Source organism: Platichthys flesus, chromosome 21, assembly GCF_949316205.1.
Source record: "Platichthys flesus chromosome 21, fPlaFle2.1, whole genome shotgun sequence".
NCBI lineage: Eukaryota > Metazoa > Chordata > Actinopteri > Pleuronectiformes > Pleuronectidae > Platichthys > Platichthys flesus.
This window is the reverse complement of record NC_084965.1, coordinates 4,029,978-4,057,759: the sequence shown is the minus strand read 5'-3', so window position 1 is coordinate 4,057,759 and position 27,782 is coordinate 4,029,978. Positions and strand designations below refer to the sequence as shown.

The following is a 27,782-nucleotide window of genomic DNA, read 5'->3' as shown; positions in this document are numbered from 1 at the left end:
TGAGAAATCCACAGCCTGCAAATTGGGATGATCAGCAGAGTAACTTTATTTAGAGACACACACACACACACACACACACAGGGGTTTAAGGAACGTTCTCATTTCTTCTGCACCGGAGCGTCGTCCCTCACCACCGGGAAAGGTTCGATTTCCTTGATGATCCTCGTGGCGATCACGTCGTTGTTGGCTGAGACCATCCTTCGAGACATCAGATCGAACGGCCCCCCTTTAAGATAATCAAACAAAGCCTTCGTTAAGGGGATACTCAAAAAGAGGAATCTACTTCGAACCACAGTGGGACGCATACACACCGTCCACATCCAGTAAGACCCCTCCGGCCTCTTTCACGATGACGGCCCCGGCAGCGATGTCCCAGCAGTGGATCCCGATCTCGAAGAAGGCCTCGACCGCCCCCGACGCCACCAGACACATGTTGGTGGCAGCTGTGCCGGATCCGCGTATCCTGTCGGGACAGATCAGCCAGAGATCAGTGAATCTGAATCGGCTACGGTGAGAGACACTGACAGCGAGCGGCAGCCGCCGGAGCAGCGAAGGACGGGAGCCGAGGTTTAAGGTTCATCGGGGGGGGGGCGGAGAAAACTGCTGTAAAGCTATCGTTGTATAACCAAGGATGAAATGGACATGACACCAACATGATAGAGAAACTCCAGAGGAATAAAGCAGAACTGATTCACATTTACAGATCAGACACATGGAGACAGAAACGTCCATTTTAACTAGTTACCTTCAACAAGGAGGTTATGTTTTCACCCCGTCTGTTTGTTACTGAACGGATTTCCACAAACGTTGGTGGAGGGATGGGACGTTGGTCGAGGAATTTGATCTGGTCTTAGTTTCTAATTCAGGAATGTTTTTTGTCACCATCGGAATATACCAGTAATTATTAATTGATTGTGATATTTTCATCTATTTCACAGGGAATAAGCCCGTTTGAGGGACTGTGATCTCTGAGTGTGTGTTTGGTGCAGATTGATGGAATGGAAGGCGACTGCGGGGCCTTCGGGGGGGCGCTTGCTCTACTGACTGTCACTCTGCTTTGTTTAAGAGAATAAACTCTTTGATTAGAACTAATTCACACCAGAGACCGTTCAGAGTCACGTATCTACATCACGTGGGTTCCTCCCCTTGAACCAGCTTTAGACTTAATCCACTGAATTAACCCACAAATCTTTACTTAATAATACTTTTCCTGCAGAAGACACTGATATGATTGCGCACTGTGTTCATGTCAGATATAAAATTGTGCAGTTTCACAGGAACTACACTTCTCTATGGCCGGTGCCCACTCACCCGTGCACGGGGATGCAGAGGATCTTCCGCATGGTGGAGAAGATCTTGGTCACACTCGCCGGCGTCCTGTCGTATCCATGCTCAGAGATGATGATGGACTTTTTGATATCTGTGTGTGACAGACGCGTGTCAACCCGTCAGTGAACGTGGTTTGGACACATCAGCTCTCAACATGAAGACATCACAAGCGTTACCTTTGACGTCAGACACCTGGATGGGCTCGTCGTTGCAGAAAGCTCCCTTCCCGTTCTGAGCCTTGTACATCTTGTCTTCCAAGCAGCTGTACACCACACCGAACTCCAACTGGAAGACACATCAGCTCATGTTGTAGCTACGAGTTCACTTCCTTCTTTAAACGTGTGAAATGATCTGTTCTTATACGTCACATACCTGCTTGTTGACAGCGAAGGCGATGGACACGGCCACAAACGGGAATCTGTGAAGAAGCATCAGGGTTTATTATCAAGTAGCTGCAAACAAGAGGATTAATAAGTAAAGTAAGGTGAAACAAGCAGCACAGGAGTCGTGCATCCGTTTATATAGACGTATATTAAGATCTTGATATTCACTCTTAAAAGTGAAATGCAACCCCAATTGTAGAATTAAGGTTTTTCTGACACCAATTTGAAAGGTTCATATGGTTGGGTTTAAGAAACGATAAAAGGTTAGACTAATATTTGGATTAAATTGTTAACAACCCAAAAAACTACAGCTCAAAAAAGTGAGAGGTAAAAGTTGTTAAACCTAATTTATGATGAGCAGATACTCTACATCTCTCATCTTACCCATGTACGAAGTTAGTGGTTCCATCCACTGGGTCGATGATCCACGTGGGCTTGTCAGTCAGGATGCACGGTTCGCCCTTCGCCACCGACTCCTCCCCGATGAAGCTGGAGGCACAGACGGACCAGAGGACCAATGAGCATGAGAGGAATGTTCAACAATAAAAAAACATGTTGACTCATATCATGAATGTGTGTGTGTGTCTCACCAGTGTGTTCCCTCTCCAAATTCCTCCTTCAGGGACCCGATGATGATCTTCTCCACCCTCTCATCAGTTTTAGTGACAAGATCAACGGTGCAGCTTTTTGTCATAATTCGGATTTCACTGTCTCCAGCTTTTCTGATTTCCTAAAACAGAAACAGTGGATTGTTAACAAAGTGCGAACCTGCTTCATAGGAGTGTTAATATTATCTGAATGTAAAATGTACATAAACCATATTTATGCTGCAAACACCAGAGACAAAATGCTTCCAGATGCTCAGACTTACCGCTCCGGCTTTTCTCGCCACTTCTACAGCAAACTCAAATTCCCTCTTCCATGGTTCCCCCATTGTTCCTTTTTTAGTTTAGGAGAGCTGCAAAAAAGTAAAAGTATAAAAGTGTAAACCTGTTGTGTGTCTTTCATACAGCATGTAAGAGGAAGAAGCTCAAATTGGTGGCATGTCAGTCATCGGCGGTGTTAACGCCCCCTGATCTGAGCCAACCTGAGATTAACACATCTCTTACGACACAATGAGTTATGTGACACTTCCGGCCGCCGCTCCTGCTTCACTCCACGTCACAACCACATCGTGATCTTCTAAAGTCAGACACAGTGACGGTGCAGAACAAATATGTGTTTAAACTGCACTTAGTCATTCAGTCTTTGTCAACAGGCCTCAGACTTAAACCTGGTGTGAGCATTTTTCTTTCTTACTGGAGGCTGCAGGTCAACAGCCTGAGAGGTAAAACCCAGGGCACAGCAGGAGAGCCAATATATCACTGATGCTTGTAATGAACTTACAGCAGAAGGTGCTAATTAACGGCCACTCAAACGAGTTAATCAACAGGTTTGGTAACTGGAGAGCGAGAGGAAACAGTTTGGAAAGATTCCAGAGAGTGATGATAACTGACGGGGACAGAAAACATGATAATGGGACGAATAGCTCAGCATATCTGCAGGTTGCTGGTGTCTCAGACTGGTTTTATGAAACTGAGCCAGCGAACCACTTCTTTAAAACTCACTTCACAGATTTTTTTCATCATATTAAATAACACTCAGGACAAACCAGTTTCTCTCCATATAGACGGCATGAGTTCATCTGCAGCAGCAGCGTTATTACTTCAGGACAAGACTCAGCCCCTGAACCTGCTGAACTCAAAGTCTGTGCTTCACTGCCCCATGGGTTGTACAGTGAAATAATATTTATGAGTTTTTAGAGATAAATGAAAGATTTTTAATATATAATATCGATTATATAATATAGTCTCTATTATGTACACCTGGTCACCTTAAATACACATCATCAATGCAAAAGTGAAGAGAGAAACTCACCTTCTGAAGTCGGGACGTGTTGTCAGGCTCCTTGATGCAAGTGCTTTTGAGAAACCTCACTTTTAAGTTGCCCCCATTTAAAGATGAGGAACCTGACAGAAAAAAAAAAAGCTGCTCAACCACGGTGGGAAAAGTACTAGCACCGCCCTCCCCAAACATTCTGCCCTGCGCAGCCCGGCCTGCAATGACATGCAGCAATTTAAGATGCAGTGTCGCACAAGTGAGTGGAAAGTTTCGGAGCATCTTCTTAATGCTTGTCCGATGACTTGGTTGTGGAGCTGTCTGGAGAGGACACGCCCGGCTGTGTGTGTCTCCCTGAAAACATCCAGTGGAAATTCAAAACTGGGAAAGACGTGTCAGCCGTCCACGCAGCAGATGAAATGACCTTCATTAAAACGCTGCCTCTCTGTGTCAGTTTTACGTTGAGCTAAATCAGATTCCCTGAGTTGAAACTAAAACATTTTTCTTTGTCTCGGAGAAAGCAAAGCGAACATTTGAGTTCCTGACTTTAGTTCTCACATGAGATTTGGCACGATGAACAAAGCTCCTGCCAGTTTTATATTTCCTGACAGTTTCACCGCTACTGAGCCTTCCCCTTAAGTTCTGTTATTGTATTCCACCGTCGGAAAAAGGCTCGAGGAAAAAACAGGGTCCCCTGGTGAGCCGGTGTGGATCATGCCCATTCTCTCACCGTGCCGCCTAAAAGTTGGATCAAGTCTTCACAACAGCAGTGAAAGAATATATCAGATCTAAAAGCATGTGGATCTAGATTTGAACGTCCAAAATGCACATCTATCTTAACTGCTTTCCTGTAGCAGGTATTGTTTTGTAACTTCGATGCATCTAATATGTAAGATTATATTTATTTATGGCTTAAAAGGTGATGACGGTGTTCAAGTTATATTTACACAATTGCTTATTTTAAGTTGAACAGATTCATTTTTTGTGCTACCAATTGAAGTTTTGTTTTTAACGAACTTGACAGAAGTACAAGTAACTGAAGCAATGCTCATTACAACAGAACTCCAGATGGTGTATTAGGTTCTATGTGGATTGATTCTTGTCCGGAGCTCGTCCAGACACGAAGTTCCTCCACAGCCGCACCTTGCATAACTCGTGTTTAAGTGTGTTGAAACACCCTGAGCCTGTTTCCTGTGCGGCAGTAAAGTGTGTTAAGAATCGTATCAGATCCTCTCCGTCACGGTCAGGCATCTTCACGTGGGAACACTTTGTTCGGACAGCAATAACAATGGCAGAAGACGGCGTCATCCTATTAGCTAATTCCCTGGATTTGCTGAAGGATGCAAACGCTGCGAGGCTGAAATAAAGAAGCAGCTCTGTTGAATCGAAGGGATCAGTGCAGGTTGCATGGAGGAGGGGGGGAGATTTGTTGAAAGTTTTGTTTGACTGGGAGCAGCAGGAGAGCAGTTGTCGCCCTGTTGTCCCGGCTGTGCACTAAATATAAGCAGCACTCTCAAATGTGGGGAGACAGACAGAGAGAAGTAATAGAACGAGCAAAACAAATACATCAGTGCTGCCGTCTCCCCGGCAGGTCCACTATGAATAATTTATCCCGGGGATGATGGATGTTTTGGATGTTTGGTTCTCTGGAGTCGCAGCCGTGACTGAGGCCTGCAAAGAGGCTGGAGCTGCTGAAGGTCACTGGTGCCACCTCAAAGACGAGCAGGAGCAACAAGAGGCCACGGCTACACAACCAGTGTTAGCACAGTTCATCCAAAGAGGAACATGAATGTCTGCACTGAATATCACGGCAATAGTTGTTGAGACCACGAAGGTCTGTCCGAACTTTCATGACAAATCCTAAAAAATTGACTGATTGAGCCACTGAAGTCTCCATCTGTAGATCCATGAGGCTCCTGTGGCTCTAATGATCCAAGTTGATCATGAGGAATAGGTGATTCAAACTTGGGTGTTATATTAGATGTTGACTTTGCTGTGCTGTATTTCTTTAAATTGTGAGTCACTGTGTGTAAGTCGTAACACATTGTTGAATGCAATTACTAGCAAAAGAACAATTAAAACATTTATAATAGGACAATGTTCCAGATTTTATGTGTGTTGAATGCAGAACGCTGGACGTATAAATATTTCTACCAATCCTTCAAAACACATGTTGACATATTTTTTAACAAACAAGGGAAACTTGGTCCTGCAGGTGGCGCTAAATAACAAATCAGTCACCAACAACATCAGGATCCATCCTGTGAGGACCAAGAACGTTTAAACCAGATGTCGGAGCAGCACATGTCCTATGAGAGCGTTCACCAAAGAGCAGGAGAGCAAATCAGAGGGTTTCATCCTCTGGGGACCAGAGTTTGGACAAAAGTTGATATAATCCCAAACACCAAATCAACAGCACAGCTAGAAATATAATGAAAGGGATGTGCCAGGAAATCGAGACCAAAGAGCGAGAACGTATGAAGACGTATTGGGATATGAAACCAAGAATGAAATTGGAGCTGAAAAAGAAAGTGGAGAAATCTTAATGGAGGCCAAACAAAAGCTGTTCAGAAATATCTACAGAGCTGCACTCAAATCTCCGGGGGCCAATTCTGAGATGTGGCAGGAAAACACAGCCCCTGCCGGCTTTCAAAAGCACAATGCGCTGAGGGTTTGGTTCTCGGTAGCACCATCGAGTCTGTCAACAAGTGAAAGAGAACATGAAGAAACAGACGCATGTGGATGATGAAAAGATTCGCCGAGCAGCTGACGATATTAAAAAAGGTGGTGTTGACAGAGGAGGACTCGTCTTCACTCGGCCGACTCCGGAAATCAATCCCAACGCCCCCCCCACCCCAGACTAACATGGACCATTGATTTCTGTGGAGCGGGCTGCAACATAGAAGAGCCTGGTTTGCTCAAGTAAAGTGTTTTAAAACCATTTGTTAGCCATCAGCAAACACGAGCTGTGGAGTCAGAGAGAGAGAGAGAACGGTCCGTGGAGAGCAGTACTCGCGGTGGAGGGGCAGCGTCTGCAGCTCTGACTGAAAGGGCAGGGGAACTGCAGCAGAGATTTAACATGGTATAACGGCTGCGAATGCTTTTATCTACCACTAAATCACCACAGGAGCAGTGTGGGGCTGTTTTCCTCCTGGTGTTATATGGAGTGTCAGAGGCCTGCTGTCTGTTTATTTGGTTTCCTGTTTGTCGCAGGAGGCATATCTCACTCCACGGTTTATCATTTTTCTAGGTCAGAGCGAATACGGACATTTATTAGTGTCTGGAGCACTTGTCAGGCGCCGGTATGAGGACGTCAATGAGACGTTTAGGAGCAGGGATGAATGAAGGAGGCAGGGATTCCATTCTCTAAACAGAGCTGTAGATTATATCAAGCTGGAGAACACGGGGAGTGAGTTTTATAGGAACATCGTCCAATAGAGAAGAAGTTATGACACCGAGGGAACGTGAGAGATTCCTTTTGTCTGCACCACTGTTCATACTCTTCAGTTACTTTGCCAGTTATTATCCTCAACCCACTGTTACAGCTGACATGTGCATGCATGCTGACACCCGTCTCTGCAGGGCTTCAATAAGAACTCATCCATTCACGAGTGGCGTGTTAAAGAGAAGCAGGAAACAAGCAGGATATATTCAAAAGGGCCTTTTTTTTATTTGCTGCTATCTTTAAATTCCCCTTTAAAAAACACCTTAGAACATACTGCACAGATTATTAGGAAGAACATCAGTGCATTTCTGTTTGGACGCGATAGAGAAGCAGTTCTACAGAATATATACACACAATGTTTCTTATAGTGCAAACTCGTGATGGCAATGAAACTAAAGAGTATAATCACTATGACAAAATCTATAAACACATACAAATACAATCACCTAAGAATAGAAACAATATCATTGGTCAAAAGTTCTGAATTAAAAACATTTCCTTGTAGTGCTGTGACAAGACATGACATGACAGCTCCCTAAAGTGAAGCCAAATCACTTTGATCGCCCCCTTGTGGCGGATTGTAATATGGGTCATAAACCCATCGTCCTCCATGTTAGCAGATGGGACAGGGACCAAATAAAAAAGTCCCAAGATGCTCTGTGTCATTTTAGTTAGTTCACATCACAGAGTGTTTATTTTTGGTTGGTTTGGTTTTAATTAGTTATTTGATTGTACAAATAATAAATAATGAAAATGTCCGAGGTGATTACAAACGTGAGTCTCCCAATAAGTCCCGATAGAATAGTCAATCTGTGAATGTCTGTGATTTTACAAACGAGTCGAAAGAAGAATGAAACACTCGTCTTCAGAGGTAAGTTCATCGTTTTGACTCTCATGGCCGAGACAGAATCCTGACCTGAGGAGTACAACACAGCTGATGAGATTGTTGAAGTTTACTACTGGTCCGTGTCGTCCCGGCCAACTGGGAACTCGGTGATCTCCTTCACGAGGCGCTCTGCTATCGCCCTGCTGCTCGCCACGATCAGCCTCCGGGACATCAGGTCGAACGGTCCACCTGGGGAAAAGAGAAAAGGACAGTCAGTCAGGATGACAAGTTTGTGCAGCATTCATGTTGTATTGGTAATAACCTGAATAAACCACCACAAGACTTGCTTCATTTCAAGTTCTGGGTTTAGAAATTTGGTTGAAATAAAACAAGGATAGATTCAACATTTGTAATTACAAAAAAAATGAAACACATAAATAAAGTCCTGTGGCCTTGAGAGCATGAAATATGCTAAAATAATTAAATTTGTGCAAAATCTTTCAAGCTGAAACTTGTTTCCCTGAGTTCTTGCTTCCTGATGGAATAAAACCCAGTTTTATAGTATTCCATTGTTTACTTCGGACGTTGTATAAATATTATCCTTTTCTGCTCAGGCAAAGACGATCAGAGCCCACAGGGTTCACCAAGTTAAACTTAAGACTTGTTACAACCTTTTCAAAACCAGTTTAATGCCCGTTTCATGATCGTTTTCCAAAGTATGAAAGTATTGTATGATAGAAAACCAATACTTATAGCATTTTAATTAACAAGTGTGTAATGGCAGCACAAAATAACATTCAAAAGGAATTAATAACTCTGATAAAAAAAAAATAATCTGATTTTTGAATCCCCTCTAAGGTCATTTTTTGTATACAAATATGTGGATGTTCTGACAAGGTATCAACTGTCTTTGTAATGTGAGGCCAAATATATTATTTTGTGCAAAGTCAAAGTGAATTCAGAATTATATTTGCGAGTCATCACAGGTCGAATTTAACAATATTAATCATAATGTCGACAATTCAGTGTCTACTGTGCAGAATGAAGTTTCCATGCAAGCAGAAAATATTCAATCTGGGACGTTTGTCTGTATAGAAGCAGATTTCATGAGGTCACGGTCAGTCTCAAATTTTTGAATTTCTCAATAAATTTTTCTTCACAGCTCGTTCACTTCACATCAACCCTCTGACATCACAATGTTTTTGTTTGACTCTCAAACGTTCATGAGCAGAGAACAATACCAACTTCTTAGCTTTCTGAATCTCAGGACAGCTGTAACATAAGTGGCAGTGTTGCTCAAAATGAACATCACATTTCTCAAATCCTTCTGCTTCTGATCTAAAGCAACCCTTTGTCACGTTTACTGAGCAACAGCGCCCTCTGCAGTCAAACGTGATGTTTATTTCTGATAGGGCGCCATTTACAAGCGAGTGGTTTTCATTTACAGAAAAAGTGGCGCTCTGACTGCATGGTGGATATTACCCATGATCCCCTTATTCCTCAACTGGAAGAACTGCTTCTCCAAAGAATCCACCAAACTCTGTTCAGAATTCTTCACATATTAAAAGTTTCCTGCTGAATACTGGAGATAAACGCTGGTTTTCAATTACTTCTGAGTCTATTTAACTGATCTCCGGTTCAGCTTTACTCTTTAACTTGTGGGACTCAGAGGAGAGAGTACCTGCTCCCCAAAGTGACTGAGAGGAGGAACAGAAGAGGAAACATTCTCCATATTCCAAGTCAGTGAACAATCAAACTCCTTTTCAAGCTGATATATATATATATATATATAGATATATATATATATATAGATATATATATATATATATATATATATATATAAATATATATGAGGTAAAAACTTGCATAAGGTTGCTTTAAAGTAGCAGCAGCTGCCCTCACCTCCTGCCTGACTCTGCCTCTCAGGCATTTGTGAGCAGAAAAAGGGATAAAAATCAATAACGAGAATTGTTAACAATGAATAATTCATAAAAGCTGCAGGTGTTTTTTTTCTACAAGTTTTTCACCCTGCCAGCCATCATCATTTCATCCAGTGACTCAGAGGCCTTGAGTTTAGCCACATTCTCTCAGTGACTCACCTGAGATGTCCATGATCACTCCTCCAGCCTCGGTGACCACGGCCGCCCCTCCGGCCATGTCCCAGCAATGGATGCCCATGTGGTAGTAAGCGTCAGCCGAGCCACACGCCACCAAACACATGTTGACAGCTGCGCTGCCCGGGGAACGCATTCTGTGGATGGAAATGGGATGTTTGCTCTGCAGTGGACAGCACGTGGATTTCCAGGTGGGTTAGTGGAAGTTGAGTGCGTTCTTGTGGATGTTTAATGTTAGAATCTTTCTGGCTTTCATGAAATTCAACTTATTTTTGTGAAAGCAGTCAAGGTTAGTATTTACAAAGCATTTCAAATCGCCTGTATTTGGTGATGGCAGGCAGACAAGAAATATGGGCTCAGACAGAGGGGCACGACATGCAACAATGGTTCACTGGCCAGGAATTGAACATGGACACTGGAGCCATCTGGTATTTCCTGTGTTGGATTCAACCCGGGATTCACAGGAAATGATGCGTGCAAGTTAACCAGCGTTTGTGTTTTTGTCTCATTGAGAGGAGCCTGTTATGTTTACTCTCACTCTCCTACAGTCATGTCAGAGAGCTAAATGAGTAAAAACACAAAAGGAGCAGAAATTGATAGACACTGATAGCTGACAGACATAAAGTAAATGTTTCATTCTGCTGCTGCTTCACATTAAAATAATTCAAGACAAAGGGGGAGTCTTTTATTGTACTAAGCAACTGCAACTATAAGAAAACAAGTACTGAGATGTTGGTGATATATTTACCCGTGTACAGGGATGGAGAGGATGGTCCTGACGTTGGCCAGCATGGTTTTAAATTTCTCTGGATCGCTCTTGAAGTTCATTTCAGTCAGTACCAGAGACTGTTTAATATCTTGGAGGGAAAACAGAATAAAATATTAGCTTGTGGAAAGAAAAAATCCCAGTGTGTGATGCAGAAATAAAGCCTCTGAGATTTGAGCTGTTTGCAGAAGTACAAACTCTTCCTGTGATTTTGCCTCCACCTGGTGGATTTCTTACAAACTGCAACATCACAGCATGATTCAATATTTACCTTCTTGTCCGGACACTTTGATTGGTTCTCCGTTGCAAAACGCTCCTTTTCCTTTCCTTGCCGTGTACATTTTGTCCTCGATGCAGCTGTAGACAATACCAAACTCTATCTGAAGGAAACAGTGGTGATTAATGTTGCGTGGGAGGACGGCTAAGAATAGAACAGCCGTTTAAATAGAGGACACCACTGTGCCGGCGCTACAGTCTCATTTCCATGTGATTCACAAACGAAGAACTCCTACCTCTTTCTTCACAGTGAAGCCTATTGATACAGACACAAATGGGAACCTGCACAAAAGAAATAAATGTACAATATAAAACATCAGTTTAATGAACTCCCTTTAGGTTAAAGCTCAGAGGAATCACTTTCTATCAGCGGTTCAGTTTCATCTGCATTGTCTAATTATCCCAGACAGAGAGGACAATCCTAGAGAGAACCTAATTAAAAGATTAAAATAGTTAAGCAGCAACAAAGATAAAAAAAACTTCAGAGCAGAATCAGTATTGAGTTTCTCAGTGGTTCGTTTTCAGGGTATTTAAGCATAGGCAGTGATACCTGTGAACAAAGTTGGTGGTACCATCAATGGGGTCGATGATCCAAGTGGGATTGTCGGTCAGAACACTTTGTGCTCCTGCCGCTACAGACTCCTCACCTATAAAGCTTCAAAATCAAAAACAACAGAAAAGGGTTAGTAATTTCACAACAGATTAATCAAATTAATGATAGTGTTGACCAATTGTATCTATGGCCTGACATTAAAGTTTGTCCTGTGACGACTTCTAATCAGATTTCACTTCCCTTCTCTACATAAATAATTATAAATGTTGTTTCTGTAATAAGTGGTAATACTTTAAAAACGACCCGTTGCCTCGCAGCAGCGACCAAGGACGTCACTGAGGTCATGAATTCAGTATTTTTAGGTCACTTTGGGGCATTTGAATTTCCTGGGGATAGTTTACAACTTGCAATTACACTAAGTGCACATCTAGTATTTAAGACTTTAAGTTAAGACTACAAAATAAATCAACAAGTAAATAAAAGACCCAGAATCTTTACAATAGTCGTTTCTCCTAGAAGCATTTGTGTATCTTTTATTGCTTCGTATTTTAAATCAGCAATTAAGTGAAGAATACAAATTATTACATTTTATATTTAGCATGTTATTATTTTGGTTTACTTGTTTGTTTAATCTACAGTGTGTGTGGATGAATTAGTAACAGGACCAAGCATGAAGTTGATACATCCACATGATAAAAAACTGTAATTCAGATTGCAAAAAAAGAGAAATAAATAAATTTAATATTTAATAAATACAAGAAACAGCTGGTTTGTGGTGAATTCTGGGCTTTTCCGTGAATGACCTACATTCAATAACGGGATGTAGTACTTCTCCCTGTCAGTCACGTACCTGTGTGTGGGGTACTTTTTCTTGATGGAGGATATAATAAGCTGCTCCACTTTCTGGTCCGTTTCAGTCACCAGGTCAACTGGTGAGCTCTTCTGCATGACGGCTATGTCCTTTTGCAGTGCCTCATGGATCATCTGGCAGGAGACACGACATGAACACAATCAGCAGGGGGATTATTCTTTTGCTTGACTGCCTACATCTGCCGTTACATGTTCTTCAGGCGGAGAAAGACAGATGTAAAGCTCCAAAGCCCAAGTGGATACAATCAATAAGTTGACTGTATTCAAAAACACAAGTCCTAGAAGTTGCATTAGTTGTTAAATAATCATCTTCATCCTGTACATGAATGCACCACAATATCATTTTGACTGCTAGTTAGGGTTATACAAACATCTTTAAAGCTATTGTGAGTAGAGCCCGACCAATAAGGGTCTGATTCTGACACCGATATTAGGGAGTTAAGAACTTATAATAACTATACACTGGGCAGTTATGACAAATAAATGCAATTGAGGCTTGATACTTTACAGTTTAACCATGAACATCATCACAAATAACTATATATTGAAAAGAAAAAACAAATATATAGACTTATCAACATAAATGCACGTATTATGGCATTGTTGATTCTGTCAAATAAAAACTTTCACATTGGCATACAAAGGCAGATACCAGTTTGTCTGTTAATGTGACAATAAACTTTGATTTGATTTGATTTATTTAAAGGCTCATATCATCCAAGGGCTCAACTGTGGCTCAGGAGGTCAGTGGTTCAAACCCCGGCTCCTCTTGGTAAACTCCTTCTCTACCCACATAAAATGCTTTCTCTGTGGTCAAAGAGCTATGAGAACAAATCCCAGCATCCCAGTCTGTGGTGAACATGACAACAGATGCACCCCTAACTGGGAAATGATTAACAAGATGAACTTCCTTTGCAGACACTAACGTTGGGGACGTAATGGTGCAGGAAGCTGTGTGTGGATGAATGGGACTAGACAATGGTTTCATTGAGATTTCTCTCTCTGGTAAAGGAGACCGTGAATGGAAGCAAACTGGGGAGACATCGACAGGACCCGAAGAGACACTGGGATCAATGAATGCACCTGGTAGATGTTGCTCAACGAGTCCAGTTTAATAACACACGTCTCCAGCTTACCTGCCCTGCCTGCTTGGTGACCTCCACACAGTGGTCCATGCACTCCTGCCACGGGTCGCTCATGTTGATGCGGACGAGGAGCAGCGATGATGAAGCACAGAAACCTGAAGACACGAGACAACAGTTGAGACTCTCTGTAAACACGTGGCTCGGTAACAGTTTCAAAACAAACGAGAGCATAGCACAGAGTAATCAGGAAGTTAGCTAAGTTAGCTCCCCTATGCTAACTAGCTTTCCAAGTGAAGACGCGGATATGAACGGACCCGGAGCGTAAAGACAACCCGCGGCTACAACCGTGAAAGTAAAGGTTTATTCAAAATGCGTTTTAATGTCACTTATTTAAGGTTATAACAAGTTATAATACAGAATAACCGCTGAGCTACATGCTAACGTACCTAGCTCCTGAGAAGCTAACTGCTCAATGTTGATGTTAGACAGCGGAAGGGGGTGCACCTAAAGGTACCGCTCGCTCTCATTGGACAAGTACTGTCATGTGATTTGAAGTCCCGGCCCTTATTGGCTGGAACGCTGTCATTGATTTTTCTCATGATGATCAGTAATTTTTACAAAAAGAAGAAAGAAAACAAGTAACTGGATAAATTCTTATTATTTTTAATATGATAATAGTAATAGATAGATAGATAGATAGATTGATTGATTGATAGTCTGGACAGGATCCAGTGTAAAAAGTCAAGGCCCCCTGAAAAAAACATGTGACATATGACACATTGTCCTCCCATTAAGTTTGAACTGATGACTTCTCCCTATTCACTATCACATTAAATTAAATAGTCAGGGGTCTTACTGCTCCTAACATGAAAACATGGTGATTCAAGTGCTATGACATCTCGGAAAACTAGAATAAATTCTGCTCTCCGGTGTGAAAACCGTTAGGGTTAGGGTTAGGCAGGAAGTGGCTGCAAGGAAGTAGAGCTTCAATTATTAAAGTCAAGCTTCCCTTAACTTATGTTAATTATGCATAAACTTCCCCTGATGGCAGAGAGTTAGCTCTGCACACACACACAGAACATTATAAGGAAGTTATTATTATAGGACAGCTTGTATAAGCATAATTTAGTTTGTCAATAGGGCATTTAGGAGCACTGCATGTGGAATAAATGTGTTTACATCTTTAGTCTTCTGCTCCTCCTTGCTTTTGTTCCACATTCTTTTCTTTCAGTTGTTTTTTTCTACTTACTCTCAGAGATTTTTTCTGTCAATAAACTCTCGCGGCTCGACGGGAGACTCAAATAGCTTTAAAAGCACCAGGTTCTATCTCATCCATTTACTGTATCAGAGATTTCACCCCAGAAGGCCTTTATCTCACAGAGAGGAGGCAGAAACTCAAAATGAATTTCCTTGAGCAGTTAATGAGATGCCTGGCAAGTTCGGTGATTAATAATAGAGTGTTTTTTGTGTTTTATGGTTGGAGATAAGACAGCCTTATGAGAATCACTCACAGTCAGATGAGCAGTTTTCTGTGTATTTGTAGAAAAGCCGTGTTAGTTATAGATTAGTCGATTCTGGATTTTCTTAAACACTCTTGTTGTTAATTCAAATAAAATTGAATTTGCCAAAGTGGGAAGTTAAATCCCAGTAAGAATGAAGAAAGGTCACTTGTCTAGTCTAGTGGGAAACAGATGAGAAATGTTATTCACCCTTTTCGTCATGGGAATCACTCAAAACTACTTCACAGCTGTTTTCAAACGTAAATTCCCAGGGGAAGAAATTGGGTCTGGACATTTTTGGACGTTTGTCTGTCTCTCACGAAGCAGCTTACGTAACCTGGTTTGACAGTTTAATGCATCAAGCGTCATCGGCAAATTGGAGATATTATGAAAACAGAAGAGGTTGGTAATGAAATGTTTCGTTTCCTCATTTGTTTTATCACACCACCGCAAAAGTAGTTCCATAGCAACGTGGGAACAGGACTGAGTTTGGGCGGAACACGTGTGATGTTTGTGTAATCGTACTTTGAGCATGCTCACATCTGCTAATTAGCATTAAATACAAAAACTTTCAACAGCTGCCAAGAGGATTCACCCTCATTCACAAACTTAAACCTCATGGTGGCGCTACAAGAGAAGGCAGTGGAATGTCACAGGGGAACATGGATGACTGAATTTCTTGGTAACGCAAATCATATTTGTTGAGATATTTCAGTCTGGACCATCCACAGCTTCGTGGTAAATGGTTAAATGACAACTTGACACACAGGAGCATTAATAATTCACTGGTCCTGTGTTCAAAAAATTGTGTTTAAAAATGTGAAATGTTCATTGCATTAACCTGTGGGAAATAACCAACGTTAATGTTGTTACTGCAGTTTAACTGCATGATGCTGATTCTCATCACTCAAAACACATGATAGCAGCCTCTTGTTAGTTAGGCGGTGGTCTAGTGGCAGAAACTTGGACTATGGGCAGAGAAGGTCTCTGGTTCGTCTCTGGTTCGACTCCACGGAGAGACAACAAAAGATGAACCTGGATTGATCTGTCCAAAAATCCAAGAGTCTCCCTACCCTGTCTAGTGCCCCTGAGCAAGGCACCTTACTCCACCAACATCTGCTCCCCGAGCACCGTACATGGTCGCTCACTGCTCTGTGTGTCCTGCACCAGATGGGTCAAAAGCAGAGATTAAATTTCCCTACCTGCATGAGTGTGCCTTTGCTTGTCTGTGAATGTGTTTGGGACTAATAAATGCATCATCATCTAATAAATGCATCTTTTGTGGGCATCTGAGGTATAACAGCTGACAACTTTAACATGCAATACTGTCTTTTACCAGCTTAACTATGTTTATATATCATCTTATTACCTGTCTATTTGTTATATATTACAATGCTTTGGGGATGCACAGCAAATTTTCTTTGTACAATGCACAATGACAATGGTATTCTATTATATTCTATTCTTTCATCGATTCTACACACTGAACACTGAAATACAATCATAGCACTTTTAAAGACATGTTGATAGAAACAAAAGAAAGCAAATATTTCTCTAAGATGAAAAATAACTTTGAACCTACAGATGTTTTTGTTGCCAGTTTAACTTTTAGATACTTCTCATCCCTGCTGAATAAAAAAAAAGCACATCTACTTTCTTCAATACGTCACTGGAGTTGTGTTAAATGTGTGCAGCAACACAAACAGTGATGTGCATTGAATTTCTTCCTCCTGCGCATGAACCAGTGTCTCAGGGAACAGCCTGAACACTGTGTGTGGACGGAGGCAACATGGCACCCTAATGAGAGTCATGTGGATCTGCTTGTTGAGGGGGGAGGCTGAAAAAGATCTCCTCTTGTCCATTACGGGTGTGTCTTTGGTTTGGTGTGTAGCTGAATGTCGAGACATGACAATGACCCTCAGGTCGGGACAGAAACGGTTTCTCAACACATTCGCTGGAATCTAACCATCTGCAAAGAGACATGGTGAGTGCTGACAAAAGCTGGCGTGTGGTTACCCGTTTAATCAAATATTTAATGATTGCTTTGACTATCAATTTTGAAGTGAAAAAACATTTATCTTTTGTGTATCTCCTCCAAATGTTAGGTTTATTGTGCTCTAAAGGTCAGCCACCCTCACGTGTTGGCATCCGCTGCAGGCCGTTGGGGAATGTGTTTGAGAATTTGCCAGAGGGAAAAAACGTGGGAGGAAGTTTTTGTAACACGATAAAAGAAAAAATCAATTTCACAAGAAGACACACACCTTGGGAGCTCCCAGGAAAATACCTGCTGGCCAGGATTCAAATCCAAACTCTGATGGAGTGGTTATCTTTGTAATCATTTACAGTGAGAAGGATTAAGGCGTGCACAGACAGTTTTCCTGAGTAGCGCTGAGGCCGCCCAGACTCTCACCATCATGACCACCTGGAAACCAGTCCAGAACCTGACCATATGTAAATAACCCCTCCTCACATCCACATTCATCTCTTTCTTTCCTTCTTCCTTCCTTTCTTCTGATGAACTCTTCGCCCCTGTGGAAGGTAACGTTTTCTGTCCTCTGTCTTTGTGTCCATTTTTAAAAGGGTTGACGATGCTTCTGCTCTGCTCCAATCAGCTGAGAGCACAGCTCGGGACGACCGCCAACATCAGACACATCGTGGTGGGACGGTGTTATAGCTACATCACCCTCGTCAACCCCAGTCTGAGGTAACGTGCAGCTGACGCTCACAACTTGACGTTTTCTGTCCCGTGTAGGAATGAGTTTGTAAATCTGGTGACTTCAGATGAGAATTTCAAACTTTGACTTCATCCCCAGTGCAGATTTGATTTTCCTCGTAACATCCAAAACAAAATGATCATAGCAGAAACAAGCCGCTTGTTATCAGGTCAGAGCTGAAGCCAACATGAGGGACGGATGTTTTGATGTTGACTCAGAGAAAGAAGAAAGAAAATAAAAAACCTGTGCAGAGATGGAAAAGATTGAAGCTTATAAAACTTGATTAAGTTCAATGCTTTGAAAATGTCACTTGTGGCTCAGACTTTGAAATCGAAAATCTAGATACAGTTTGATAATCTGGAAAATAATGACTTGGGCGTCAAACACATGAAGGCTGCAGCTTACAATCATTTTCATTACTGATTTCCCGATGAATCGATTAAATATTTAATTAATAAAACATCTGAAAATGTTCAATAGGAAAAGTCCATTCCTTTTCTCTCTGAGCCCCATGTGACATCTGTAAATATATAGATTTATCCAATCAACTGTCTCAAATCCAAACCAGCAAATATTCACACAAAGTGCCTTAAAATGGTAAATTCAAAAAAGTGACAAGAGATCATCTTTTGTGTAGGTTTGACTGTGAGGAGATGTGGAGACGGTTTGAGGAGGCGGTGCTCCGTCAGTCTTCTTGTAATGTGACGGTGGAGAATTATCAGCAGATGTTTTATTCCATCCCACAAACTAGGCCGTGTGACAGGGTGAGTACGATTTGACTTCCAGGGAAAGGCAACACAAGCTCGCCATAGACATCAGGGGAGGAGAAAGTCTGAACATCTTCTATAGCACTTTGTAGTTTGGCTTTATTGAAGAAAATTGTATTCTATTGATTCTTGTTGTTCTGGGTTTGTACCCTCATGGCTGAATGCACCTTTTGTAAATCACTTTCACCAAAGAACTTTCATCCTTTTTTAATTCATACCTCGATTCTTCTACTGCTGCCAAGTTTCTCTTCTGGAGTAAAACCAGGACTCTGATGCAGAGCTACAAAGCTGTTGTCCGTGACTCCTGGACGCTGGAGGACACGCTGGTGGGCTTCTTGTTCAACGACCTCATTTGGTGCAGACAAGAGGAACAAGCAGGTGAATCAGTTTGTTCAGCACGGAAAACAAACGTTTAGAAAAGAAAAACAGTTTGGAATCACGGCCATAACTCAATTATGATGTGTACATTTTGCTTGGTAAGCCAAAGGGACACATTTCAATAACTGGTTTACACAAACTATCAAAAAGTAAACATATATGTAACAAGCTCATTAATGAACTATGAGCTTTGGCTTCTGTTCTTGTTATTCATCCATTCTTATCTGTGTGTCTTTGAGCTGATGGTTGTGAATGTGACTCACAGGTTTTGATTTCAGCTCTTGTCCAGCCTGGTCAGCGTGCAGGAACCATGCTGTGTATTCTCTGTGGCTTCAAGCCTCTCAGTCTGTGAGTTTAACGTCCAACCTGGGAAAAATTCATGTTCATCATGTACGTTAGACATACTGTCCCCAAAATTAACAGTAGAAAAGTTCAACTTTCCTCATTCATTTGTTAGTTTGCAGAAATGGCTTGTGGTAACATCACTGTGTTACTGAACGGCTCCATCATCAACGCCTTCGACGGGAAAAGGTTTGAAAAAAGCAGGGAATGAAGCGAATATGTTGCTGTTGATCGGGTTTAGAATAAAATAATACATATTTTTTTATTTCCCAGCATGTTGGGAAGTGTTGAACTGGACCACCTGAATCCACAAAGGGTGAACTATGTCAACATTAAGGTGGTGGCCGATCTACAGGGACCATTTATGTGAGGACAAAGAAATGTGCTTTTACTGGGCTTGATGTCTTACCTTCATTTTCATCTGTCTACCCGAAATACATTATTATCATTAGTAGTATTAGTATCATTATTATTTTTTTATTATTATTAATTTCATACAAACTTACAGAACTGTATAATTTCCTGATATATAACATGAATAGTTTATAAGTCATACCTGCTGTCATTACATAACACATTAATTATTAACCGTTAATAACAGCATCATTACAGGTCCAGTTTGTTCTATTACCTGTAATGTTCATCATGAAGAACCACCAATGGTTCATGGAGAACCAATTGAGAATCAGGGCTGAAGTCCATTTATTAACTTATTAACAATCATAACTGTAAAATATATGGCTTGCTATAAAGATTGACACCCCCCCCCCCCCCAATTATCTATCCATAGTTTACCAGACAGATAAGACAGGACAATATGGAATAATAAAGATGAATTGAGGTATTACTAAGTATACAGGACAAGTTGTCACAGCCAAAACATGTATTCTCTTTTGTAAACACAGCTAATATTAATATTGTGATCAGTTTCAGCTCATAAGAACTTTACCAGGAAGTTGTATGAATAATATAATTATTTCTGTCCTCTTCTACAGAGAATCATGTAGTCAAGGATCCATCGTGGACCTGATCCACATCCTCCAGTCCAGAGGTTTCCGCTGGACGTGCTCAGACAACGATCAGTGAGTAACCTCCAGCAGCTCCTCCACAATAAAAGATCACACACAGTGTTTCATGGAGAACTCGAGGACGACACATTTCTGACCTGAATCCCCAGTTATGATAAACAGGTGAAGGGACTCACTGTCACGACATCCCTGACATGTCGTGACAACGCCGTGGTTGTTTCATCATGTTAACATGATTAATGTCTGTCTGTTAAAATCTGGTGGACAGGTGCAGATGTTGTTTGTGACTTCAAAATAATAGCATCGTGGAATAACAGAAACTCTAACTTTTGTCCACAGGACCCTGATGATTCTTCAGTGCCTCCGGGACCCGAAACAATCCGTCTGCCAGACATACGCCAACAGCCTGTCACACAGACAGTCTCACATCCAACTGAATCACACACAAGTTTAACATCTAGTGTGTAGTCTTGTTGACTGTGCAGGTGTTTGGATGAGTTGTTGTATAAAGTATCAAAGAACTGTTGGTGAGAGTCGGTTCATTTGGCTCCAGCCGCTCATGTTTGGGCCCACTGCAGGTAAAACCAGTTACGCGTTTACTTTCTACTGTTTGTGATGTGGAATTAATGGCTCCACATTGTTCACACAGTAACTGGTCGAGCAAGTTTTAAGTTTTGCATCCTGCTGCTCAAAAGCATTTCTCAACACGTTCACTGCTGTCTGACCTTTGAATACAGCCCATGTGCATCTTTCAGCAGCTGATTAGACTCTAATTGCATGAAACCTGTTACTTCTTGCATGAATAAATTGTGCAGCCAAGTGACAGTCCCAAAATGTTATAACAGTTTCATGACACAGATTGATTTTAACTAACTTAACAAACGACAAACCAGTGTTGATTCACCTCAGTTTATTTGTAAAGAAACAGTTGAAACTGTATTTTTTATACCTGCTGGTTACTTTGCAGATTCGAATCAACCATAAAAAATATAATCATCAAGTTAATGATATGGTCTTTGGAGATTAAGGTAGGAACAGTAACACTGATCCCTTCACAAACTAAACACATCCCAACTACTGCAAAGGAAATAAGCATATTAATGCAGTAATAATATTTGAACTACAGCATAAATCACTGTCCAGTGTTAAAGTACAAGTTGACATGTCTTTTGTTTTGGAGTCCCTTTCTCTCAAGCGTGTGTGTGTGTGTGTGTGTGTGTGTTTGTGTGTGTGTGTTTGTGTGCACGTGTATAGTTATAAATAGCATTGCTGTAAAAGAGCATGTGTCATGTGTACATGGGGTTCTAACCTTTGAGCTCAGAAGGAAACTGCTCAGTCACAGCATTGAAATGTGTGTCTCCCCCCCTCAAGGCTGTTCAGTGGCCCTGACGTGCAAATATCCAAAACACAACGGCAAATATCCAAAACAACAGCAAGTAAAGCAATGCAATGACAAATAATAAAACGCAGCCGCAAATTCTACAATGCCAATTAAAAAAACACAACGGAACATAGGAAAGATCTCACCAAATATCACTATAACACAACAGCAAAAGACTAATGTGAAAACCAGATGCAAAGAAAACGAAACAATAGATAATAAAACAAATCACAATCATCATTGTTGTGTTTGGCAGCTCACAGCCACCGTACTGATATAAAGTCCAACAGGTTCTACTGACTTTACCGTTTGAATTAGGCTGAATCTTGACTCCCTGCTGTGACCTTGACCTATTTGAATGAACATTGACATGGAGAGTTACAAGCCTATAACCAACCCACCTGCCAACTTCCATCTGAATCTGATGCAAACTGCCTGAGTTCAACCACAGTTAGAGTCAAACCACTGATCACAACACACCCTCCACCTCCTCTCCCTCCCAAGATGCGTGGAACTTTGCCAACGTTGCCTCGTGCCCGCGCACGGACGCGCACGGGGTCTCTCCATAAATAGACGAGCGAGCACGAGCGAAGTTCACTTGTCAACAAACCTGCAGTGGATCTGCGGAGCTTCTGGAACCCACGATGGATTCTCTGGAGTCACTGGATGCCGGAGGCGGGAAGAGACGCAGCCGGAGAACATGGGTGATTCTCGGCGTCGTCGCCGGCGTCCTGCTGCTGTGCGTCACCGTGGCTGTGGTGATGGTGACAGTCCCTCACAAACCAGAGCGATTCAAAGGAACTTTCATCAGCAGGTGTGAGCTGTTCCAGGGGTGAGTGTTTCATTTTCTACTTCATTTTCCTTGTATGTCATGTGGAAAAACAAGTGTGTGACAAATATATGGTTTAACACATAATGAGGAGCCAAGGTAAACAAATTAAGTAATGATCTAGTTCCTACTTATAATACTACTAATAATAATAATGATAATAATAATACAATTATTATTATAATTATTATAATTATCATCAGACAAACACATATTTCCTCAGGTGACCTACCTTTTTAGAAAACAATGTGTCTCTGAGATAGCCAACATGCGATATATGACAAAATAAAGAGTATTTAAGTAAATCATACAAACTTATGCAAACGAGACATGGGAATAATGATAAAGAAACTTTAATTTCATCTCATGATATTTGACTATAAACTCTTCATTGCAGATAAACAGACACAAACTTTTCTAACTTCAAATAGTGGAAGACAATCAATACCTAAATAAATAAAGGAAACTCAATGTAAATCTCTGCACAGTTTCAGATTTCCTATTTGTGCCATTCTGACACTGCAGCTCTCTGAGTCATGGCTTCAACTTTGTCTCTAACATCCTGAGGGTTACTTCTATCAATAATTGATTGCTTCTGCAAGTGTTCCCTGGACATGCAGAGTCCTAGTTACACATATGATGCACTAAAACAGAAGGTGAGGTCGTACTCTTGACCCACGTCCCTGAGCCAAAGCGCTGTCATTTCATTTTTAGGTACGACTGTGAAAAGTTATGGTCTGCGTTCCAACAAGCCTACGTAGGCAAGGACCCGTGTAACGTTCCCTGGGAAGCCTACGACCCTCTCATCACCGAAGCCCCCTTCAGACCAGCATGCAACAGAGTAAACATCCATCCTCACCTCACCCAGTCTGAGCAGACGTCTTCTTTCATAATGAAAAATAATCTGTTTCACCGTTGGATGTTAATATTCTTCTTTTTCTGGGGGGGTTGGGAGTTTAGATGATGTTCTGGAGCAAAACAAAAGACTTGGTCCAGGATTTCACTGAGAAGCGTGACTGTTTCCTCACCCTGGAGGAGACGGTGCTAGGATTTGTCCTGGACGGTCTGACATGGTGCGGGGAGGAGGGCAGCAGCGGTGAGAACCTTCTGAAAAACTCACAACTGTTCACTTTAGGTTTTTAGAAAGAAAATGTATAAATCTTTGTAAATTTCTCCTATTTGAAGAGCAGTAGATGTTGGTTTTTTCACCATTTAGGCAAAACACATTGCACCTCCTTTGTGTGTGTGTGTGTGTGTGTGTATGTGTGCTACATAAGAACATGGTGATAACACTGACATCTGTCTGACACCTACAGTAATTTTCACATAATTTTAAAGCGTGCCAAGTCACGTCAAGTTTTTGATGTCTACGATTGCTTAAGGGGCCCTGCAACGGAAAAATGCATGTTCTGCTCAGGGTGTTTTTTTTTTTTAAGTATATATCTCATAGGAAGCTTTAATATAGCTTCTTTTGTAATAATTGCAGAGTACGACACACACTCATTATGTTAGATTCACGCCTACAGAGCCGGTTATAGAAGTTGGGCCTTTTGTCATGTAGCAGGTGTAAATAACTCTTTTAGCCATTTAACTCCATTCACTCCAATTCATTGAAGATGACCTCATGACTGCCCTCTAGTGGAATTGCGGCACCTTCAGTACAACAGTATAAACAGCAAGTGAACGGGACGTGAGGGGAAATGTTGCTGTATTCGATTGGTTTCATCAGACACAATCTGTGGAAGGGCGGGTTGAGCTCAGAGTAACCATAAAGCAAACTTTCAGCCAGACAGAGAGAATAATCCCGAAGCCTCTCAAGTATCTGAGAGTAAACGTACAAATCACATTTCATTCATTTCCTTTCATGCACAAAGGTTTTAACATTTACAACTTTTTCTCTGTTTCAATGTGAGAATGCAACGTCTCTGCTCTACCAGCAACACAAATAAAGATTTGAACGTCTGTGTTTTTGTAGAAACGTTCACGAGCGGCTGCCCCGGTTGGGGGGACTGCGAGAACAACCCCGTCGGCTCGTTCTGGAGAAGAGCCTCGGCTGCTGTAAGTTACCGACAGGAGTTCACCCACAGTCTTAACTACACGTGTGCAGCATGAGGTGAATCTCTCCCGTGTGGTTATGATGGAGAGGAGAAAAGAAAAAGTTTGCTCGGCCCGGTTCCCTCATCAATGGGGCTTTGTGTCTGTCTCCATGGAGCCACATTGTGGAGCTCTCTCCTGAGCGAGCAGCAGAAACCCACACAGTCACAGGAGCCCTGACAGACTCACATTAGCAGTCGCACAGCGGCCGAACAGATGACGTGAGAATAATCTGACCTTACACAGCTTTTTAAACTTTCGGGGGGGGGGGGGTAGTCCTACTGATGAAAATTCACTCATTAACTACTCACCACTATGATGGAGGGGTTTCAGTCTCAGGGTTAAACAGTGTTTCAGCCAAATCCAAGGAGGTTGTGTTTTCACAGTTATGCATGTAGATTGATATCGGTTTGCAGCAGCATCCGACTGCAGGACGGTGGTTTTAACGTGTTGGTCGTTTGTGTAGTTCGCAGATGTTGCCTGTGGTGACGTCAGCGCGGTGCTAAACGGATCCATCGAGACGCCATTCAGCACCACGAGGTAAAACTCTGCTCGTCTGCTCGTCCCGTGTTCACGCCTCCTCTGTAATGTTCATGAAGCATTTTGACATCTATGATGGAAGCAATATTATTCAAGTCTGGCACAGTGGCAGCAACGAGATCTCAATAGTCTTGAAGCTAAAACTATCTTTTTCCAAAAATCAAGTTTGAATGAATCTGAAACGTACTTCATTAATGGATTAGAATCAGGCATTCTGTATGATATTTTGAATTCTTACACGTTTCTCCTCCCCCTTATTGTGCTCTGTTGTTTTTACTGTCAGTATCTTTGGCAGCATCGAACTCAAGATGTTCAAGTCCCCTAGAGTGAGAAGCCTGAAGATCGTTCTGGTCTCACAGGAGAACGCTGTGTAAGACTAAGACGAGTTCTTTGTTCATTCTTGATGAAATAATTATATTAGATATATTAGATATGTATTAGAACACAAACACGCAGATGTACTTGAACTGATACTTTGAAAACTGACCCTGTTTTCTGTTTCATTTATCTTCAGGTCAAACTGTACGAATGCTTCTTTTAAGGATTTACAGAAAGAGCTGGGTGCGGGAATTAAATACAACTGTACAGACATGACTGAGTAAGTAATAGTGATAATAATAATAAACACAAAACAACACAAAGTGCCTCACATTAAAGCAGTTAAAACATTACTAAACAAGAAAAACAAGAAAATGAATCAGTCAGCAGGTCAAATACTTCACTGTATTTAATAAATTAAACAGATTTAGAACAGAGGACGTGGAGCTTGTGTGCAGGAGACAAGGTGATCACATCTTTTCTTTTCTTTTCTCACACTGTATCTTGACTTTGTTTCTTCTGCCTCTTGTTTTTAGATCTAAGTTCAACGAGTGCAGCTCTGATCCAGAGAAACCTTGCGGCCCCTGCTGGTGAAAATGTCCAATGACAAGAGAAAACTTAAACCTGCTGTAAATCTAGTTTGTTTTTCATGAATCAAAATGTGCCTTAAAAATGTATTTTGTAGATTTTAGGCCAGTTTGACATAATGTGAAATTATGTGTTAAAACTTTTTGTATTTTGAAATGGAAAGATTCAGGGTGTGATGAGGAGTTTTGTAACAAGTTTAAACGCCTTGTCATCGAGGGGAAAGTACCACTGCTTAATGGTAAATTAATGTTTTTATATTTAGCGCTTTGCTTGTGATTGATAACCACAAGCTACTCCGTCCTCATTATCTTTGACTGACAACCTCAGGTGCTTTCGTCATTTCCTGTAACTGTTTTATAGTAGAACCCATCCGAGGGATGATGCACAGCCTGCACTCGCACTGTATTTACCCCGCTTAACGTTTTCATTATTGTAATGATGCTATTTCACAATAATGTCATCATGGCGATACGATGAAGAACGATTGGTTAATGTAAATAAAAGTATAGATTGTATCTCTAATCTTATTGGTTGCAAAATGTAACCAGTAATAAACTATATGATGTCATTGCAGACGTTATAGAAACCAAGTGCCAGTAAAACATTTTTTTTATCTGAATGCTTTTTTTAACTATACATGATATTTTCTGACGTGACTGATCACATGATACGGAATCATTCTCTCATCAATAAAAATCATATTGTTCTTCATGAAAAAAGCTCTAATCTCTGATTGTGAGATATTTGACTGTTGGGCAGGGGTATGTTTACTCTTTCTAAGCTATTAGGCTGCAGCTATATGTTTAACTCCCTTTTCACTCCCAAGATGGGACCCGAAGTCTTTGGAAATTAAGTCACCTTCTGATCCTCCACTGACAGGAAGAGGTAACAGCTTCCTAACCACCCATCTTTCTGACTCTGAGACTGACATTGATGACATATGTAGTTTAACTTCAAGAACACATCGTGCCTCATACACTTCTCATCCACTGATGCATGACACATTTCTTCGTGCTCAACTCTCGAAAGGGGGGACTTCAACATTCAAAAATGTTTTAGCACCTCCCCCTCAACCAGAGAGACCTGTAGCAGGAGATGCAGGCAGCCGGACCTCACAGTGAGCACCTGGAGATTTCAGTCTTTTGAGTGGGCGGATAGAAAGGTGCTATAGGGATGGATGGATGAATGAATGACTGAATGGATGGATGGAGACAGGGGTCACCTGGACGTAAAGCCTCAGCATGAACATACTCATTTGTCCAATATTGTTCGGTTGTAGACTTATCCAATGTTTTTGTTGTTTTTTGGGGACAACAGGGAAGAACACAACTGTGTTGTCCAGTGTTCACCACGACCTGACCTTTCTGAAGAATCTCTTTCTGACTCTGACTTGACGCTGTATGTAAATGGGTCCTCTTCACGTGACCTTGTCTCTGGTACTAACTTTGTTGGTTTTTCTGTTGATCAGATAACAATGTTCTCCTCTCGAGTTCTCTTCCTCATCACCTCTCAGCCAAGACAGCACTGCAGTATGCAAATTGGCTACTGGTAAAACACTCACAACTCTCCACACTGACTCCAGATATGCATTCTGTGTAACTCTGCCCTTTGACAAAATAGAAACTTTCTCTTTCAAAAAACAGGCTGTCACACTCACATCTGACGTGTCACTTCCTGTTGTTCATACACAGGCAGAATGTATTGAGATGTCCTCCTCTCCCTCTGCAGTACAGTCCACTGTTACTCCTCCTGAGATCTCCCTATGGAAGACCTCTGGTG

The 27,782-nt window shown here is 41.5% G+C and overlaps 4 protein-coding genes across 5 annotated transcripts; 2 read left to right on the top strand and 2 right to left on the bottom strand.

Annotated features, from left to right (window-relative positions):
• Positions 1-26: 26 nt before the first annotated feature.
• LOC133932734 (inositol monophosphatase 1-like) lies at positions 27-3,721 on the bottom strand. The gene is made up of 9 exons (XM_062379547.1): positions 3,630-3,721; positions 2,584-2,670; positions 2,303-2,442; positions 2,097-2,201; positions 1,702-1,747; positions 1,506-1,614; positions 1,312-1,420; positions 312-463; positions 27-226 (listed from the first exon to the last, which is right to left on the bottom strand). The coding sequence occupies exons 2-9, from the start codon at positions 2,644-2,646 to the stop codon at positions 99-101; spliced, it is 852 nt and encodes a 283-aa protein (XP_062235531.1). The 5' UTR covers positions 2,647-2,670; positions 3,630-3,721; the 3' UTR covers positions 27-98.
• On the bottom strand, positions 3,630-14,044 carry LOC133932735 (inositol monophosphatase 1-like). 2 transcript variants are annotated; one of them, XM_062379549.1, is made up of 10 exons: positions 13,972-14,044; positions 13,577-13,680; positions 12,421-12,554; positions 11,568-11,672; positions 11,254-11,299; positions 11,013-11,121; positions 10,724-10,832; positions 9,961-10,112; positions 7,952-8,110; positions 3,630-3,721 (listed from the first exon to the last, which is right to left on the bottom strand). In XM_062379549.1, exons 2-9 carry the CDS (start codon positions 13,637-13,639, stop codon positions 7,992-7,994), a joined length of 837 nt encoding a protein of 278 aa, XP_062235533.1. In that variant the 5' UTR covers positions 13,640-13,680; positions 13,972-14,044; the 3' UTR covers positions 3,630-3,721; positions 7,952-7,991. The 2 variants fall into 2 exon arrangements, with proteins under 2 accessions (XP_062235533.1, XP_062235532.1); XM_062379548.1 differs by lacking the exon at positions 3,630-3,721 and having other exon boundaries at positions 7,237-8,110.
• A 3,335-nt stretch (positions 14,045-17,379) lies between these two features.
• Positions 17,380-21,432, top strand: LOC133932964 (ADP-ribosyl cyclase/cyclic ADP-ribose hydrolase 1-like). Its single transcript, XM_062379883.1, has 9 exons — positions 17,380-17,475; positions 17,605-17,728; positions 18,376-18,508; positions 18,682-18,883; positions 19,149-19,231; positions 19,341-19,414; positions 19,499-19,591; positions 20,221-20,307; positions 20,593-21,432. The coding sequence occupies exons 1-9, from the start codon at positions 17,439-17,441 to the stop codon at positions 20,705-20,707; spliced, it is 948 nt and encodes a 315-aa protein (XP_062235867.1). The 5' UTR covers positions 17,380-17,438; the 3' UTR covers positions 20,708-21,432.
• A 794-nt stretch (positions 21,433-22,226) lies between these two features.
• Positions 22,227-26,718, top strand: LOC133932963 (ADP-ribosyl cyclase/cyclic ADP-ribose hydrolase 1-like). Its single transcript, XM_062379882.1, has 8 exons — positions 22,227-22,466; positions 23,178-23,304; positions 23,424-23,559; positions 24,439-24,521; positions 25,024-25,097; positions 25,381-25,467; positions 25,612-25,695; positions 25,952-26,718. Exons 1-8 carry the CDS (start codon positions 22,279-22,281, stop codon positions 26,007-26,009), a joined length of 837 nt encoding a protein of 278 aa, XP_062235866.1. The 5' UTR covers positions 22,227-22,278; the 3' UTR covers positions 26,010-26,718.
• Positions 26,719-27,782: the final 1,064 nt, after the last annotated feature.

What these genes read in the sequence shown, in the direction of transcription:
- LOC133932963 (XM_062379882.1), top strand. Translation starts at nt 22,279, where the DNA reads ATGGATTCTCTGGAGTCACTGGATGCCGGAGGCGGGAAGAGACGCAGC. An exon ending in GTCTCACAGGAGAACGCTGT is followed by an intron (nt 25,468 to 25,611) that starts GTAAGACTAAGA and finishes ATTTATCTTCAG; the next exon opens with GTCAAACTGTACGAATGCTT. An exon ending in AACTGTACAGACATGACTGA is followed by an intron (nt 25,696 to 25,951) that starts GTAAGTAATAGT and finishes TCTTGTTTTTAG; the next exon opens with ATCTAAGTTCAACGAGTGCA.
- LOC133932735 (XM_062379549.1), bottom strand. Translation starts at nt 13,639, where the DNA reads ATGAGCGACCCGTGGCAGGAGTGCATGGACCACTGTGTGGAGGTCACC. An exon ending in TCACCAAGCAGGCAGGGCAG is followed by an intron (nt 12,555 to 13,576) that starts GTAAGCTGGAGA and finishes GTCTCCTGCCAG; the next exon opens with ATGATCCATGAGGCACTGCA. An exon ending in AAAAAGTACCCCACACACAG is followed by an intron (nt 11,673 to 12,420) that starts GTACGTGACTGA and finishes TTGATTTTGAAG; the next exon opens with CTTTATAGGTGAGGAGTCTG.
- LOC133932964 (XM_062379883.1), top strand. Translation starts at nt 17,439, where the DNA reads ATGACCACCTGGAAACCAGTCCAGAACCTGACCATAT. An exon ending in GGCCGTGTGACAGGGTGAGT is followed by an intron (nt 18,509 to 18,681) that starts ACGATTTGACTT and finishes CACCTTTTGTAA; the next exon opens with ATCACTTTCACCAAAGAACT. An exon ending in GGCTTCAAGCCTCTCAGTCT is followed by an intron (nt 19,232 to 19,340) that starts GTGAGTTTAACG and finishes TTCATTTGTTAG; the next exon opens with TTTGCAGAAATGGCTTGTGG.
- LOC133932734 (XM_062379547.1), bottom strand. Translation starts at nt 2,646, where the DNA reads ATGGGGGAACCATGGAAGAGGGAATTTGAGTTTGCTGTAGAAGTGGCG. An exon ending in CCAGGTGTCTGACGTCAAAG is followed by an intron (nt 1,421 to 1,505) that starts GTAACGCTTGTG and finishes TGTCACACACAG; the next exon opens with ATATCAAAAAGTCCATCATC. An exon ending in CTCTGCATCCCCGTGCACGG is followed by an intron (nt 464 to 1,311) that starts GTGAGTGGGCAC and finishes CTGTCCCGACAG; the next exon opens with GATACGCGGATCCGGCACAG.